The following is an 18,557-nucleotide window of genomic DNA, read 5'->3' as shown; positions in this document are numbered from 1 at the left end:
ATGACCCTTACTGTCCTGAGACCTTCAGGCAGTCTCCATGCTTTGCTTTTTAAGTCAGGATTTGTCTACACTGGAGCTGTGGGTATGATTTGCCACTTGTGTAGATGTACCCATGCTAGCTGTGCTTTAGCTAACTTGCTAAAACCAGCAGTGCTGATGCAGTAGCATGGGCTTTAGCAAGGTGTGTCCAAGCGTCCCCTTCCTCATCCCCGCACCTCCCTATGTATGTACTTGCTGGTGCAGCCTTTGCTCCCACAGCCTCCCTGCTGTTTTTAGCAAACTAGCTAGAGTACAACTGGTGTGGGTATGTCTACACAAGCTATAGGTTGTATCCCTGCTGCAGTGTGGACATGCTCTTAAGCAGTAACGTACAGTGAACCCCGATTGCTGATTTGCCCCAGAGATGTCTTCTGCAGTGTCCATTCCCTCTCATTGGACACTCTCATAAATACTACGTTTGCTGCCTCCAAAGAGGCAATGCACATACCAGCCTATTAGACTAGCTGAAGACTCTCATTTCACTTTAGTACACTGCACTGAGATGGTTTATAATTAAACAAGAATAAGTCCGCAGACTATGTCTAAGATTTCCAAAGGGGTCCATACCTCCATTTTAAATTTTTTAGGGGTCTGCAAATAAAAAAATAGGTTAAAAACCATGGCTGTAGCCCTCCAGACTAGAGGATCCAACGTTCACAGGCTCAAAGGGTGCTGTGACCCCTAAGTGATGGATAACTAAAATGTCTCTTTGCTCTTATAGTACCCAAAGTCCATTGTCTCAGCCTCAAGAGTCAGGAAGGATTTCTGGGGTGCTTGCTAAGCTGCCGCTTGTTAGCTTGATTGCTTTGTTTACCTTATGTGTAAATATTCTTTCCTTGTCCTCTTGTCCTCTGCCTATAATCAAGCCAGTCAGACAGTTGAATCCACATACCTTTGTCTAAGGCAGACTGGATTTATGCACTGCCTCCAAAACACATTTTAAGAACATATTTCCAGCACAAACATACATGTCTTTGTACACAAACTGTACATACATCAAGCGATGATATTTGGGACCAGCTTGTCACCAGTTTATGTATGATACTTTATGGCATATCTTTTAGATACACACTATGACAACAGTGTTTGTGGAGGGGATAGTGAATATGTCAGGCCTGATGTGAGTTACAATATGGTTGGCCTTCTGCTAGTGAGCATTGATGAACTCTTACCGTCACACCTGGTTTTTGTGGAAGCATTTTATTTTGCAGAATTAAAATGATTAACTTCATTAAAAAAAGTGATAGTTGCCTAAATAGTCGCCCACCTTCTATTGTTTTAAGGTAGGTGGCGTCCTACTTTTTAAGTCACTGGGTCGTGAGAATTCAACTTTGGGGTGTTCTTGGGGTGTTCATTGTCTAGACTTGAATTAGAAAGTGTGTGAGGCAATTCCTTCCCCAGATGTGCTTAGAGGGAAGAAGCATGGACTTATAAGCTGCTTGCTATATGTGCACTTCCAAGACTGTTTCATTTGAAGTAATTAGTACAATTCAATATAATCTTACCTAGAAAACATACAGTTTCCATTCATATGGTTTTGTTTTTTGTCAAAAGTAGACATGCTTGTTTCTTAATTAAGCAAACTGATGAATAGGTTTTTAAATGTTTTTAGGGTTATGCAGACACAGAAGAGACACTGGGTACCCGCATCCTGAGTCTAAGCGAAACATCTTCTGACAAAGGAGAAGGGATTCTCCCTAGAACTACTAGATTAAGGGCTGCTCTACGACTTCTCTTCTCAAAAAAGCAGTTGTAAGTAGTAATGTCCTGTAATAATTTCAGCATGTGATTGATGTATGATATTAGCAAGTCTAACCTAAACTGTTAAAACTTATTCCCTTGATTTACAGTGAGGGCTGATTTGAAATGTTGTGGGTAAATGATTAATTCAATAGCTCAGACATAGGTGAGAGGTTTATTGCAGGAGTGGGTGGGTGAGATTCTGCGGCCTGCATTGTGCAGGAGGTCAGACTTGATGATCATAATGGTCCCTTCTGACCTTAATATCTATGAATCCTAAACATTATCAGTGTGTTTTTTCTGACATTTTCTAACTCTGTATATATATCTAAAGAGCTAAAATGCCCCACTGAAAAGAACCATTATCCTTAGTACTTTATTTCCTTAGAGTCCGTTCTGTGGCACTGAAACATCTAACATTCCATCTCATGAATGAAGAAGGGGCCAGCCTGAAGCGCCCTCTTTTGCATGGTTGTGTTTTCTCCAGTGTTCCTAACTTGTTTATTGTGGAAAGACCTATTGAGCTGAAGTTGGATGATACAAAAGAGTCAATTTTTAAGGTGACCAAAATATCTTTTTAGCATATTTTGTCATTCTGTCCTTTTTGAACTGCTGATTAATGTCATGTGAGAAGGCTGCTGCATGTCAGTTATTTCACCTTCTGCAGGTTGCAGTCATCTTTTCCCTTGAATTGTCTTGCACCTTAAAAATAAGACTGCCAGAGAACCTCTATCCTACAAACTTTAAGAGTAGCTTTTATGTTATAAGATATGTAATGGGGTCGCCTCTCACAAGTGCCCCCTTCTGGTCCGGTGTGAGCCTTCCATTTCTTAGTTGTTGGAATGGGATGGCATCCACCTTTTGCGAGTGCCCCCCCTTCCGCCGCCAGTGGTTTTTTTGATGTGTCTTCAATGACTCTGGCCGAGTCTCACACACTGTCTTCCACCAAGGCTTCCCCCCAGAGACACTGCCCTCTATAACAGTCTAACAGGGCCCATCGCAGTACTCTCCATTGGGGTGTCCTTTTCGGCAGCCCTCCCTAGGCTCAGTCTTTAACCAGACCAATAGGGCCCATCGTGGTACCCTCGCTTGGTCTGGCTGGTTTCTGGGCTCAGTCCTTGCTTGGTCCCTGCAGCCACCCAGGAGCTCCTTCTTAGCTTCTCTGATCTTCGGCAGTCCTTCCTTGTCTCAGCCCTGCCCACACTGAGCTGTGTGTCTGTGGTCCTGTTGCTCTTCAAGCCAGCCAGGAACCCAGCCCTCTGTCTTTCAGCTCCAGGAAGCAACTGACTGCTCTGTCTCTGCTCCTTTTCGTATGGCCCTTGTGACCTCTGATTGGCCGTCCAGCAGCCAATCAGAGGGGCTGCTTCCTCTGCAGCTACTCTAGGCTGCCTGGAGTACTTCTCCTCTGCTTTCTGGGGCACGGTGAGGCAGGGCCATGAGGCCTCCAGCAGGGGGCCTCTGGACCTAGTCCACCCCATCACAAGGTGAATGAGACAGGGGTTCACTTACTACTCAGCTTCACTAGATTTTACCCTGTGCAGATAAGTTAGCTCCACAAATGCAAAGTGGATGTACTTAGCTGCACACTATAATAGCTTATCACACTTGTTAAAATTCTATTGTGCATGAGTAGAACATTTTTTCAAACGGTCATAGTTTTGATTTAACAAAACTATCTTTTACTAGAATACTCAAAGGCACTTTTCATTGTGAAATATTTCCAGGCCAAATTTCAAGTGTCTGCCTCTGGCCACTTGTGCTGCTGGGAAACAAAAGATTACAAGACTTTTCTAATCATGGGAAAAGTGTACCTTTTAAAAAATCTCTCCTTTCACTCAAACAGCTGCTCAGTTGCTCAGTTTCCAAAAAATATTCACATTGGGTAGTCTGTCTAGATAATCTCAGCCTAAAAGATTAAAATTTTATGATGCAGATATGAACAATTGAAATGGGATTAACACATAAACAACCACGTAACTTTTGGTAATAGTGTTAGGTAGTTCCTACTATAATTTTTTAATAATACAGGCTGACATCAAAGCAAATGTCAGAGTTCTCTTCGTACTGTCATCTTGTCTTTAGCTGTGTTTTTGCTTCAAGTTGAACAAAATTCCATAGATCCACGTTCTCACAGTCATTCTCACAATCATGGAAGGAATTCCCATGGAAAGTAACTTTGGCGTAGAATGCATGATTATCATATACAGTAGCGTCCACTATGTGCTGGCTTCTTTTGAGACACTCAAGGAGTTTCTGCTCCATAGAGCTGAAAATGTAAGGATAGACAGACAAGTAAACAGGTTAAGGGAAGGGGAAAAACAGCAGGCCCTTAGGTAGGCACAATATCTGCTGCAGAAGATATAGATAGGTGAACATCTCATGCTTTCTGGGAGACCAACAGGTAAATATATACCTTTTTGGTCATGTTACTGTATGTTAAAACTTGCTGAAAACCATTTAATATCCCAGCTGCTTATGTTGTGCAACCTCAACCCCAAATAACAGATGCTTGTAATCCAGGATAAGACAGGTGCAAAACAGTTCCTTACCATACAAGCAAATCCTACATCTATAATATAAGACAAAATCCAGGACCTACTTGTGGCTGTTGGGCTCTAGATTAGAAGTTCATGGTCTGCAGGAAACTGATGGAAGCAAATAGCAACCAATAAAATAAATCAAAATGTTAAATGAGTTCTGAAAGATGACATTCTTCCTCCAGCGTAAAAATAATCTAGCCACTCAGTTTACCATTGATTTTTTTAAAAAATGTAAGATCTAAAATCTATCTGTATATGTTGAACTTAATAGCTGACCTAAACACAAGCCATTTTAGAGAGAGTCTTTTGCATTTAGCTAAAACTATACTGCATTGAAATGTCAAGTAGTGAACATGTCAATGTAGTGAACATAGGATCTAGGACTATTGACTCTAATTCCCTGCTATTGTAGGTAACTACGTCACATAATCATGAATATATACATGTAATAATAATGTACATTACTGCACTTGTTAATTATACAAGAAAAATGAGTATGAATATGTCAGGGTTCCCTCCACACTCTGAACTCTAGGGTACAGATGTGGGGACCCGCATCAAAGACCCTCTAAGCTTATTTTTACCAGCTTAGGTTAAAAACTTTCCCAAGGCACAAATTTCACCTTGTCCTTGAACAGTATGCTGCCACCACCAAGTGATTTAGACAAATAAGAGGGAAAGGACCACTTGGAGTTCCTATTTTCCCCAAAATATCCCCCCCAAGCCCTTACACCCCCTTTCCTGGGGAGGCTTGAGAATAAACAAGATGAGCACAAACCAGCCTTGGATTTTTAAGACCCAAAAAACCCAATCAGAGTCTTAAAAATCAGAACTTTATTAGAAGAATGAAAAAAAGATAAGAGAACAACTCTGTAAAGATCAGAATGGAAGATAATCTTACAGGCAGTCAGATTCAAAACATAGAGAATCCCTTTTGGCAAAAACTTAAGTTACAAAAAGACACAAAAACAAGAATACACATTTCCTCCAGCACAGCAAATTTCACAAGCCGAAACAAAGAAAACCTAACGCATTTTCTAGCTAGATTACTTACTAACTTTACAGGAGTTGGAGGGCTTACATCCTTGATCTGTTCTTGGCAAAGGTATCACACAGACAGACAAAAGGCTTTCCTGCCCCCCTCCAGATTTGAAAGTATCTCGTCCCCTCATTGGTCATTTTGGGTCAGGTGCCAGCCAGGTTACCCGAGCTTCTTAACCCTTTACAGGTAAAAGGACTTTACCTCTGGCCAGGAGGGATTTTAGAGCACTGTATACAGAAAGGTGGTTACCCTTCCCTTTATGTTTATGACAGAATATAAATACTTTTTTGAAATGTCTGTTTTTGCATACTTTAAAAACCAATGGGCATGATACGTTGTTGTTGTTTCCAATTGCTACATTCTGGAAATTGTTAATTTTTTGTTCCCCAAGAACAGTAAATAGTAGAAGTAGAAAAGTAGAAGCTCAGTAAATCAGACCATGATCAGTTCTGAGTGAATATATATATGCTGCTTGTAAGGATTTTTAGAATGGATCCTAGTCACATTTTATTTAGATCTTTTGTTATATGTCCTACACTTTGAGGGAATAAGAGGGCTAGTTTTCCTGTTTAACTAAGAGACATATATTGTAATGTATTTCTAAATACAGTTTTGTTTTAATAGGATGAGGCAGTGGAAAAACTGTATGGTATTCTTACTTCTGACACCATTGACCTAGTTTTGAGAAAGTCTGCAGCAGAGCAGCTAGCTATAATTATGCAAGGTAAAGTGTTCTGGAAATATTGATTCATGTGCTGGTGAGCTGGTTTTCTTTTTGAAATGCTATTTTCAAAATTTAACTACGTAACTTCCCCTTATATTATCAGACCAATATTGCAAAACTGTCATGAAAATTTCGCAGCCCAAGTTCAAAATTTACTTGCCTGCTCTTGTTATGCTTGAGAATGAGGGATGTAGATTTTATTCTCCCATCGGGGGAAAAAAGAATGGCTCTACCTGGGTCAGAGGGCACGTATAATTCTGCAAAGTTACGGTAAACCTAATGGTTGGGATTTAAAATAGGGCTTTTTAGATTGACCCAGTCAACATGTCTTTTCCTTCCTTTTTTTTTCTCAAACTTTATCACCTAATTTATTCTTGTTTATTAGAGATAATGACACTGCAAAATTCCTGCATTTCCATGCTAGTTATTTCTGCTTGCATGGAAGAGACCATTCTCTTTACCAAAGAGTAGGGTTTTTTTAGTGTTATCCCATTCTTGGCTGAGACTGTCACTTTTTAGATTATGGAGTCTATTTTGTAGACTGCAGTATTTTCTTCAAGTGGGCGAGGTCAGTCTTTAACTTGATTAAGTTACACTTGAAAACACGAGCACTCACTGGAACAGTAGAGTCTTCTCTTACTGAAATGGTCTTGAGGCTTGGCTAACTCACTCTACATTAACAAATCTATTTGAGCATAAGCTTTCGTGGGCTACAGCCCACTTCATCGGATGCGTAGAATGGAACATATAGTAAGAAAATATATGAGAACATGAAAAGGTGGAAGTAGCCATACCAACTGTAAGAGGCTAATTAATTAAGATGTGCTATTATCAGCAGGAGAAGGAAAAAAAAACCCTTTGTAGTGATAATCAAGATGGCCCATTTAGACAGTTGGCAAGACGGTGTGAGGATACTTAACATGGGGAAATAGATTCAATATGTGTAATGACCCAGCCACTCCCAGTCTCAATTCAAACCCAAGTTAATGGTATCTAGTTTGCATATTAAATCAAGCTCAGCAGTTTCTCGTTGGAGTCTGTTTTTAAAGCTTTTCTGTTGCAAAATTGCCACCCTTAAGTCTTTTACTGAGTGGCCAGAGAGGTTAAAGTATTTTCACATTGGTGATCTTCCAGAAAACACCATCCTGGCCACTAGGGATATAGAAGCTCTCTACACCAACATTCCACACAAAGATGGACTACAAGCTATTAGGAACAGTATCCCAGATAATGTCACGGCAAACCTGGTGGCTGACCTGTGAGACTTTGTCCTCACTCACAACTATTTCACATTTGGGGACAATGTATACTTTCAAGTCAGTGGCACTGCTATGGGTACGCATGGCCCCACAATATGCCAACATTTTTATGGCTGACTTAGAACAACGTTTCCTCAGCTCTCATCCCCTAATGCCCCTACTCTACTTGCGCTACATTGATGACATCTTCATCATCTGGACCCATGGAAAAGGAATTCCACTATGATTTCAACAATTTCCATCCCACCATCAACCTCAGCCTAGACCAATCCACACAAGCCGTCCATTTCCTGGACACTACTGTGCTAATAAGTGATGGTCACATAAACACCACCCTATACCGGAAACCTACTGACTGCTTTACTTACCTACATGCCTCCAGCTTCCATCCAGGACACACCACACTATCCATTGTCTACAGCCAAGCTCGTAGATACAACCGCATTTGCTTCAGTTCCCTCAGACAGACACAAACGCCTACAAGCTCTCTATCAAGCATTCTTAAAACTACAATACCCACCTGCTGAAGTGAAAAAACAGAAGAGTACCCAGAAGTCACCTACTACAGGACAGGCCCAACAAAGAAAATAACAGAACGCCACTAGCTGTCACCTTCAGCCCCCAACTAAAACCTCTCCAGTGCATTATCAAAGATCTACAACCTATCCTGAAAAATGATCCCTCACTCTCTCAGATCTTGGGAGACAGACCAGTCCTCGCTTACAGACAGCCCCCCAACCTGAAGCAACCACACAACAAAAACACTAACCCAGGAACCTATCCTTACAGCAAAGGCCAATGCCAACTCTGTCCACATGTTTATTCAAGTGACACCATCATAGAACCTAATCACGCCATCAGAGGCTCGTTCACCTGCACATCTACCAATGTAATATATGCTATCATGTGCCAGCAATGCCCCTCTGCCATGTACATTGGCCAAACCGGACTGTCTCTACACAAAAGAATAAATGGACACAAATCTGACATTAGGAATCATAACATTCAAAAACCCATAGGAGAACACTTCAGCCTCTCTGGCCACTCAGTAACAGACTTAAAAGTGGCAATTTTGCTACAGAAAAGCTTCAAAAACAGACTCCAATGAGAAACTGCTGAGCTTGAATGAATATGCAAACTAGATACCATTAACTTGGGTTTGAATTGAGACTGGGAGTGGCTGGGTCATTACACGTATTGAATCTATTTCTCCTTGTTAAGTATCCTCAGACCTTCTTGTCAACTGTCTAAATGGATCATCTTGATTATCACTACAAAAGTGTTTGTTTTTTGTTTTTTTCCTTCTGATAATAGCTCATCTTAATTAGCCTCTGACAGTTGGTATGGCTACTTCAACCTTTTCATGTTCTCTGTATGTGTGTATGTGTGTGTGTGTATATATATATACACATATATCTTCTTACTATATGTTCCATTCTATGCATCCGCTGAAGTGGGCTGTAGCCCATGAAAACTTATGCTCTAATAAATTTGTTAGTCTCTAAAGTGCCACAAGTACCCCTGTTCCTTTTTCGGATACCGACTAACACGGCTGCTACTCTGAAACCTGTCACTCTAAATTGCTGTGCCTGACTCAGAGTCGACAGCATAAGGAATAAGCTTTCCAAAAGTTTTTATAACTTGCCTTTTCCTCTCAGTTCAGTTAGATCTCCCCTTAAAGAATCTAGTAGAATGTTGAGGAGGTTGAGGGAAGGCAAGTAGCTATTGCTTTTATTTAAGAGAAGTGTTTTGTGAAAAAGCCTGACTGGGTCATTCACACCACCGGTCTCAACTGATGTGCCTGGGCACAGTAGAGCTTCAATTGCAGCTAACAAGGAGCAGTTTACATTAGCCTGATCTTGTATAGGAAGCATGTGTACCAAACTCTGAATGAGGAGTTCCTTCTATCTTTCTGAATTTATGTTCTTTGCTGGCCAGGACGTCAATGGTGGCTAGAGTTCACCTAGATAATGTTCCTCACTCTGCTTAATCTTAAGAAGCTGCCTGCAATTAAAAGGGGCTGAAATGTCACTTGTGAGTTGGCAGAGGCTTTCACAGAATCAAGATTAGCTTCTGTGATTACACTGTCTTTTATAATGAAGTTATAGACTCCCTGTTGTTTTTAATGTAGTAGATTTGGGGAGACGGTATCACAAATAAAAAAAATCTGTGGGAGCTCAGGGAGAAAATATACAAATTTTGTTAAAGAACAAATTTAAGTGAAGGCACGCAAACGTTGAAGGGAACATTCTCAGGGTCAGTACATGGTCCAGGTGCACTCAGTAGTCTGAACTCAGAGAGCTTCAGGCTTTATGTAGAGTGCACAGGTGCATTCGAAGAGTGGATCTGTACATAATCTATTCAAATTCCAGTTACAGATAAGTACTGTTTCTTTCTCCTAGCAAGAAACCCTAGTAGTAGGAGTTAACTCAGTTTTCTACAATGAAAAGATACTGACATTTCAAATATCAAATTTGCATTTTCTTGGTAGGTCATATACATGCATACAGTTCTTTTACATCCAGTGAAATACATTCCATGTTGGCTGTTGTAGTTTTCAACCTTTAGATAGGAAATACCAAGCATGACTCAGGGTGAAACTGCAGCTATTTTGCTCAGCCCAATAATCTTAAATTCCCAAGAGAAGAATCTCTCTCATTTTAAAAACAAACAAACAAAAAAACAGCCTCTGAAATAGCTTCCTGAGTGTTTGATTATGGTTTTTATTTTTGAGCCAGGTGCTGTAGATGGTGGTAATTGTACTGAAAAATAATTTCATTTGAGTATGTTTAAAAACTTACTGGTGTGTTAAGCAATGATAAACATTGTAAATATCCCAGGTGAAATCATGGTTCCATCAACGTCAGTGGGAGTTTCACCTAGCTTTCCATTTATTTTTTTATTTTAATTGTGGCAGCTCTAGGAACTCCTGTTATGGACCTCGGCCTCATGGCATTAGGCACTGTACAAACAGATAACAAAATGTCTCTCCACCAAAGAGTTTATCCTTGTCAATAAACCAATATTCAGAGTATTTAATAAAATAATCCAAGGGGTTGGTGTATGAAAGAGATTGGCAATGAGATACAGCTCCTTTCACTTGAGGAATAATGGTAAAAATCATTCTCTGATGTCTACTAGGTGCTGAGGGAAAATGAGTTCATGGTCTCTCTTACACTTAGTAGGCAGGTATCTGTATCTCCACAACTACCATCATGACTGGCATAGTCATTGGGAGCCTCATTCCTGAGGTCAAGTGTTGATTGGGTGTGTAAACCGAACTTCCTTGTCACCCCTTGAGAATAGGTGTAAGACATGTTGAAAAGGCTTTGAGGAGGCTTGCACTGCTATTGCCTGTGCTGTACCTATTCCATGAATAGAGGGCTTTGGCATTCAGTGATGTAACATTAGTACATCTCACCAGCATTAAAATGGTGTGTGCTCCCACACCGGAAGTTAAATATAAAATTGGTGTGGAACTAATGGCTTTTGCTAATGCTTTTTTCTCTTACAGATGCCAAAATGCATGATGTTGTGAAAAAACTGGGTGTGATAGATAAGTTATTTGTTTACTTTACTGAATGTGTACACCGGGATGGCAAGGTAAAAATATTACCATGAGTTGGTTTTTTTTGTAAATGTTGTGGTAAAAGCAGTAGAACTTGATATCTACCTCTTTTTTTTTTTTTAAGCACAGTCTTTAAGTACATTAATTACACTAATAACACGACCATCTAAGAACCCAAGTATGTAATCTTGCTGTATGTTTGCTTTCTTCACTTGGCTTTTGCTTATGGTAGGTTCCCTAATAACTTAATCCATATGTATAGTTAATATAGTTATCAAAATTGCGATGGAAGAATCTGCTATCCCCATTAACGCAGAATCATAGAAATGGTCTGGAAGGGACTTCAAGAGATTAAGTCCAGCCCTCTCTGGTGAGGCAGGACCAAGTAAGTGTAGACCATTCCTGACAGATTTTGCCCAATCTGTTCTTAAAAACCTCCAGCAGTGGGTACCTTGGAATCATGTTCTTCAATTTAGTTACCCTTCTAGTTAGTTTTTCCTAATACCTAAACTAAATCTCCCTTGCTACACATTAGCCCATTGCTTCTTGTCCTACATTCAGAGGACGTGAAGAACAGTTGATCTCTTTATAATAACAGTTTTAAGATATGTTAAGGGCTATCAGGTTCCCCCTCAGTCATCTTTTCTCAAGACTAAACATGCAGAGTTTTTTTTTTACCTTTTCTCAAAGGTCAAGTTTTCTAATACAGTAACTCCTCACTTAACGTCCTAGTGATGTTCTTGAAAAATGCAACTTTAAGCAAAACGCTGTTAAGCAAATCCAATTTCCCCATAAGAATTAATATAAATGGGTGAGGGGGGGTAGGATCCAGGAAAAAAAATTTCGCCAAACAAAAGACATTATATACATATAAAGTATAAGTTTTAAATAATTTTAAACAAACAATTTAATACTGTACTCAGCAGTGATGATTGTGAAGCTTGGTTGAGGCAGGGGTGTAGCGGGGTTGGGGCGCTGGGGCTTGCCCTGTTCCACCCGCCTGGCACTCCTGCCGGGGAGCGGGGTGGAGGCACGGGGCTTGCTCCGCTCCGCCTGCCTGGACCTCCTGCCGGGGAAAGGGGTGGGGGCTTGCTCCGCTCCACCTGCCCAGCGCTCCCGCCTGTGGAGCAGGGGCTTGCCTGCTTCCCGATTAGAGCAGTGGGCGGGGGAGCCAAACAGCGTTATAAGGGAACATTGCAGGACTTTAAAGGAGTAGGTTCTCTAATAGGTCAGCGACCTAATAACAAAATAACGTTAACTGGGACAACGTTACTGTACTTGTTATATTTTTTGTTCTCCTTTGGACTCTTTTCAATTTATCCACATCTTTTCTGAAGCATGGCACCCAGAATTGGACACAGTACTCCATCTGGGGACTCATCAGTGCCGAGTAGAGTGGGACAATTACCTCCCGTGTCTTACAAACAACGCTTTTGTTAATGCACCCTAGAATGTTGGCCTTTTTCACAACTGCATCTCATTGCTGACTCTCATTCAATTTGTGATTCACTATCAGCCCCCAGATCTTTTCAGCAGTATACCACCTAGCTAGTCATTACCACCATTTGTAGTTGTTTGTTTTATTTTTCCTTCTGAAGTGTAGTATTTGCACTAGTCTTTATTGAATTTCATTTTGTTGATTTCAGACCCATTCTCTAATTTGGTTAGGTTGTTTTGAATTCTAATCATATCCTCCAAAGTGCTTGCAACCCCTCCCAGCTTGGTCTCCTGTGCAGATTTTATAATCCTGCTCCCAGTCCACTATCCAAGTCATTAACGAAAATATTGAAATCTCTAATCTCTCCCTTGTTGAAGACTAAAAAGTGATTTCAAAGGGTTCATAAAGACAAACATTGTCTTTAAAGGTTGCATCCTGGACTCGTAAAGTCCAGTCCTCAAACAGGGTGTAATCTATAAGAAGTAGATATGCATTGTAAAACGTCCAAAGTTTATTGAGGAACATACAGATAGAAATAAAACAGCCTCCTGAATGCTTGAAAACTGCTGTCCTACAGAGCATTCACCAGGGAAATCTGAGCAGACAAGGTCACCCATAGAATTGAATGAGTTTGTAGCAAACAGTCAGACATGCCCAAGCCTTTTTGTGTTTGTGATTGATTAGAAAACACTTAAAATTTCATGATCGTTCATTATTTCAAAGTGTTTGAGTGCTTTATGTAAAAACGTCTTGGGCAATAGGCTGTTCACAGGCTATTTGCTTGGATTAACTTTGACTGCTGGCTCTCATACACTTCAAGACTTCAGGTTATAAATCCATGGTACGCCCACATCTTGAATACTGTGTGCAGATGTAGTTGCCCCATTTTAAAAAAGATATATTGGAATTGGAAAAGATTCAGAAAAGGGCAACAAAAATGATTACGGGTATGGAACTGCTTCCATATGAGAAGCAATTAATAAGACTGGGACTTTTCAGCTTGGAAAAGAGACAACTATAGAGGTCTATAAAATCATGACTGATGTGGAGAAAGTCTATAATAGAGGTCTATAAAATCATGACTGATGTGGAGAAAGTAAATAAGAAAGTGTTATTTACTCCTTCAAATAACACAAGAACTAGTTTGAAATGAAATTAATAGGCATCAGGTTTAAAACAAACAAAAGGAAGTATTTTTTTCACACAATACATAGTCAACCTGTGGAATGCCTTGCCAGAGGATGTTGTGAAGGCCAAGACTATATCAGGGCTCAAAAAAGAACTAGATAAGTTCATGGAGAATAGGTCTATCAGTGGCTATTAATCAGATGGGCAGGGATGATGTCCCTCGCCTCTGTTTGCAAGAAGCTGGGAATGGGCAAATTTTGCTGAATTTTTAATTTTTTGGTGTAGAATTCCCTTAGGAGTCTGAAGACCACAAAACACTTGTTAACTTTACAGAAGTTTTAATTTTAAGTTTATGAAGAAATGTTTTTAAATATTGACACTGGAAAAGGTATCTTACCTCAGTCACATTAAGGAGTTCTATCGCCAGATTCTGATAGCTTGAATGTGAGATCTACTCAAGGCTATTGCTGCAGAAGAGGTTTAATTCCCACAGCTCTATTTTGCCAGTTTTATTTTAGCATGATATTATGTTTTTGTTTAACATACATAATACTAAGATAAGAAAATCCTTTTGACTTAGAGAATTGTCTATAGTTAACACTATAGTACTGATGCAAACAAGCAGAATTTTTGTTAAAGAATATCAGAGTAGAAACCCCTTAATAGGCATGATTGAGGAAGAGCACTGGTTGTGAATCTAGAGTAAAAAATTAGTGCTTAAATTAACCAAGCACCTAAGTCACAGTAAAAGTCAAGTCTAAGTCAATATTAAGTCACTTAAGCACTTCTGAAAATTTTTCTCTTAATCTTAGTGGGGAGAAGGTTGTTTGTGTGTACAGGAAATTTGGAAATCACAGTAAGCTATCACTAACCGTGTTACTTCTGTTTTGGCTGGTGGGTTTTGTTTGTTTATCTATGGTATGCTCAAAGTGGACAGGTGGGAAAGGAAGGTGGATTGATTGATATAGAAAGGTGAAGTCACTATCTTCATTTTCCTAAAATAAACCTTATACATCATAAAAAGACTGAATATCCATCATAAATAAAAACTTGGCTAAAATTAATGACTGGAATATTGAACATTTTGCTAGGTTAAGTCAGTCACCAGTACTTTCAAAATGCTCTTGAAATGTGACTAGACTGACAGACCTGGAGAGTGAAGTTCTCTAACCACAGAACAGTTATGAGCTACATCTATGCAAACTCTCCACTAGGATCTCTCTACCCTGATCTGAAGGGACCCCCCTTATGGTGGTGAGACCATGGTTTAATTCCCATGTGCATTCAGTTTTTTTTGTACTTAGATATTGACTGCTTACAATATCAAGATAACTTAATGCACCAGTTTGAAAAAATATACATAGAAATATAAACTTTTCAATAATTTTTAAAAACTGTACTGTAAGTATCCTTTTGGGTAGGGCTGCTAATGGAGCGCTGGGGAGAGCAGAGTTTTAAATAAAGCCTCAGAAGCAGCCTCTAGTTATAGTGATGCAAACAGATTTCACAAAACAAATCTTAAGTATAGAAACTAAGGAAAGCAAAGTAATGGAATAGTCTCTGAAATACTAATATCTGAAAGAGATAGTGGCTTTAGTTCTTGGTGTTCACTGGACAAATTGTCCAAATGTATTCTGCTCTTTACATTCTGAATGAAGCCTTGGTTCTGTTTCTGGCTAATCCACTGACACTCTAGTCTTGGGCAAGTTACCTTACCTATCTGTTTTTCAGTTTTCCTATCTGTAATTTGGGGATAACAAAATTTAGTCACTGCTGTGCTGCACTTTGAGATCTGCAGATGAAAAATGCCATAAAGTATAAAATATTATTTATACTTTATTTAATCAGAGCTATATGGAAATCTTTCTAGTATAGACAGGACTTTAATTTTGTTTTTTGAAATGAACATTCAAGGAGGGGTTAGAGGTCCAGAAAAATATCTGTTTACACCTGGAAGTAATTAAAAATTTCCCACTGAACTTATTATAGCCAGTTAGGATGCACTGATTTCCAGATTCAATCTTATTGGTTAACAGTTTTTTAGGTCTTGGTGCTTTTGGTCTTTTGAGGAGATAAATAGTAGAAATTCCTAGCATGGCAGTTGTCTACTAATCATAAATTAAGAATTTTCTAATTTACTTGACTATATAGTACTGCATATAGGGAGGCATCTACATTAACATACTCTTTTTTTCTCCCCTGCAGATCATGGAATGTATTGTGTTGCCATGTCTTATAGTTCTACGAAAACTTGTATATGCTGATCCAATTACACGCCTGTCATTAGCACAGCAGCCTTCTATCCTGCTAACGTTATTGAGAGGTGACTTGAAAAAGCTTTGAAGTGGCTTTGATGTACTTTAAATGGAAATAAAATGTCTGAAATATGACTACCTATTTACAAACTCTCCTCCCTCCCCCCAAAAAACAAATACCAAACTCTCCACTGACACAGGATCAGTCTGTGGCTACTTCAGATAGCATAAAATTTTAAGAAAAAATGGCTTACTGATTTGAGCCAGGATTCTGTTCCTGTTGAAGTTAGTACTCCTCTTGAGTTAAAAGGGTTATATCAATGCTCTTGTATGTACTGTTGACTACCAATGTTTTAATGAAGAATGTTTTAAATTTATCTTGTTTTATTCAGTTTCCTTGATATTCCGAGATGACTGTGCTGTTCTGACTGAAAGTGCAGCATTGCTTTGTCTTCTGTTGTTTGATGAAGTAGCAAGAAAAGAAATCTGGTAAGCAAAACTATAGTAATTTAATTATACCTCTCTTCATTATCCCTTTGTATGAAAATGTATAATTTTCTTGTTATGTTTTTGAGTTTGCACAAAATATTTATCCTACAATTTAATATAGAGCCTGATCTAAAGCCTATTGATATGAAGGGGTGTTTCTCTATTGATGTCAGTGGACTTAGGTTTTAAAGGCCTCATCCAAAGGTCTTGATCCAGTTGTTGGATCCTTGCACTTACATTGAATAACTCCTGTAGAGTCATTTGCAAGATAGAGGCATACGAAATTTTCCTTTAACCTCACAACAGATTATCTTTGACCATTACATTTCATTAATGCATTAGAAATAATTTCATTTCTTACCATTTGATATATACTTTGTTAGTCATGTTTGTACGGTGCTTAGCACAATAGGGCCAGAACCTGGCTGAGGCTTCTGGATTGTACAGCAATATAAATATTTCATAATAATTCTCTATTTGTCTTAAATTAAAATATTATTGCAAAAGCCCTTATTGTTTGTTTGCATATCTTTTCTGTAAATGCATTCCTCAATTATTTAAACAGTAAGCCAGGGTTCAGCAACCTTTGGCACGCGGCCTGTCAGGGAATTCCGCTGGTGGGCCAGGACGATTTGTTTACCTGCAGCGTGCGCAGGTTCGGCCGATCGCAGCTCCCACTGGCCGCGGTTCACCGTTCCAGGCCAATGGGGGCTGCGGGAAGCAGCATGGTCCGAGGGATATGCTGGCCGCTGCTTCCCACAGCCCCCATTGGCCTGGAACCGTGAATCATGGCCAGTGGGAGCTGTGATGGACCGAACCTGCGCACGCTGCAGGTAAACAAACCGTCCCGGCTTGACAGCGGATTTCCCTGACAGGCTGCGTGCCAAAGATTGCTGATCCCTGCAGTAAGCTCTCTTAAAGTTTGAAAAAATAATACTGCTTGATTGATGGTAGCTGGGATTCTGTTTAAAAATACGTTTGTCTTTCCAAAAAAACATTTGTATGTGCTTCATCACTCAAAACAAATGTTAAGTCATTGGAAAGAAAGTTAGTATTGTCTTCTTGCAGTTCATATACTTGAAACTTATTGGAAAGAGTTGTTACTTTTAGGTGAGGAAATACAGAATTAATTTGAACTGACCATAACACTTTACTATGCCACTGTAATGTTATCATACAGTAAACACATACAACAGATATTCTAGAGGTAAATACCAAAGTATGTATGTCTTAAATTATAATATTATTGCAAAAGCCCTTATTTGTTTGCATGGTCTACAAACAAGTCAATATTAACAAAATAATATTATATGAATATACTGTTTGTTGAGAAATATCCTGTGAAGAGCCAGAAAGGAGTAAGGAAATAAAAAGATAGGTTATCAGAATTATGAAGTATTGGTGTCTCCTTAGTAGAAAAAGCAGGGTTTAAGTCAGGCAATAGCAGCTAAAGATGAATTTCAGTCTAGTACTACTGTTTAATGAATCTTTCTTTTTGCAGGGCCGATGATGTATCCAGTAATTGTTCTAACCTAACTGCCTTCAGCTTGCCTGTAGCTATTGTTAGACGGTAAGCCTCTTTACAGTTAACTTTATTTTTGTCTATGTGCTGCCAACCATTGGGGACCAATACATTCCTGGGATAAAAAAATACAGATACAGTAGAAACTCACTAATCTGTACATTTTGAAATTGACACAAAAGAATGATGGTAACTGCGTCTTTCCCCACAACCCATTAAAAATGTAAAAGTAAGTGCTGAAGTAAGGTGTCATATTGTTTCATGAGATTTCATTGTTTTTACAAAATGCACTATAGCATTATGAAGTGTTAAAAGTAAAGCTAAACAAAATTCTCAAAGTAAATTAAAATATATTTTGTGATGCATTAGCTTTACTGTTCTGTTTTTTCCATTTACTTGTTAATTTGCAGTAAGTTTCCTAGTCATCTGTGTGGCTTCTGAAAATTGTGTTATAAAGAGCAATGGTACTATGTGTTTTTGCCCAAGTGCTAATTTTATAGGTAAACTAATATGGAGCTTTTATATCAATGAGATTTTACTTAGTAGACATGAAAATTCTATTTGTTTCCCTGAATTGATTTGAAATTTCTGATTTATTTTTTTAAAACTTCAGCTCTACTCAGGCTGAAGGAATGTTGTTTGCCGTTGTGAGCTGCGGATGACAGCAACAAAAACTCTGATCCTGTATCAGAGTAGCAGCCGTGTTAGTCTGTATCCACAAAAAGAAAAGGAGTACTTGTGGCACCTTAGAGACTAACAAATACTCTGATCCTGAAAACTCTTATGCAAGAGTTTAACTTACATGGATAGTCA

General features: G+C 39.1%; 1 protein-coding gene across 1 annotated transcript in view; it reads left to right on the top strand.

Moving 5' to 3' along the window:
• RTTN (rotatin) overlaps positions 1-18,557 on the top strand; it is a 151,885-nt gene that overhangs the window by 38,812 nt on the left and 94,516 nt on the right. Inside the window, exons 17-23 of the mRNA XM_074944710.1 lie at positions 1,652-1,791; positions 2,168-2,339; positions 5,986-6,085; positions 10,859-10,947; positions 15,684-15,801; positions 16,126-16,222; positions 17,724-17,792. Of these exons, the coding sequence (XP_074800811.1) occupies positions 1,652-1,791; positions 2,168-2,339; positions 5,986-6,085; positions 10,859-10,947; positions 15,684-15,801; positions 16,126-16,222; positions 17,724-17,792 (785 nt within the window). The remainder of the gene's footprint in view (positions 1-1,651; positions 1,792-2,167; positions 2,340-5,985; positions 6,086-10,858; positions 10,948-15,683; positions 15,802-16,125; positions 16,223-17,723; positions 17,793-18,557) is intronic.

Source organism: Natator depressus, chromosome 2, assembly GCF_965152275.1.
Source record: "Natator depressus isolate rNatDep1 chromosome 2, rNatDep2.hap1, whole genome shotgun sequence".
NCBI lineage: Eukaryota > Metazoa > Chordata > Testudines > Cheloniidae > Natator > Natator depressus.
This window is presented reverse-complemented; position numbering and strand designations above follow the sequence as displayed.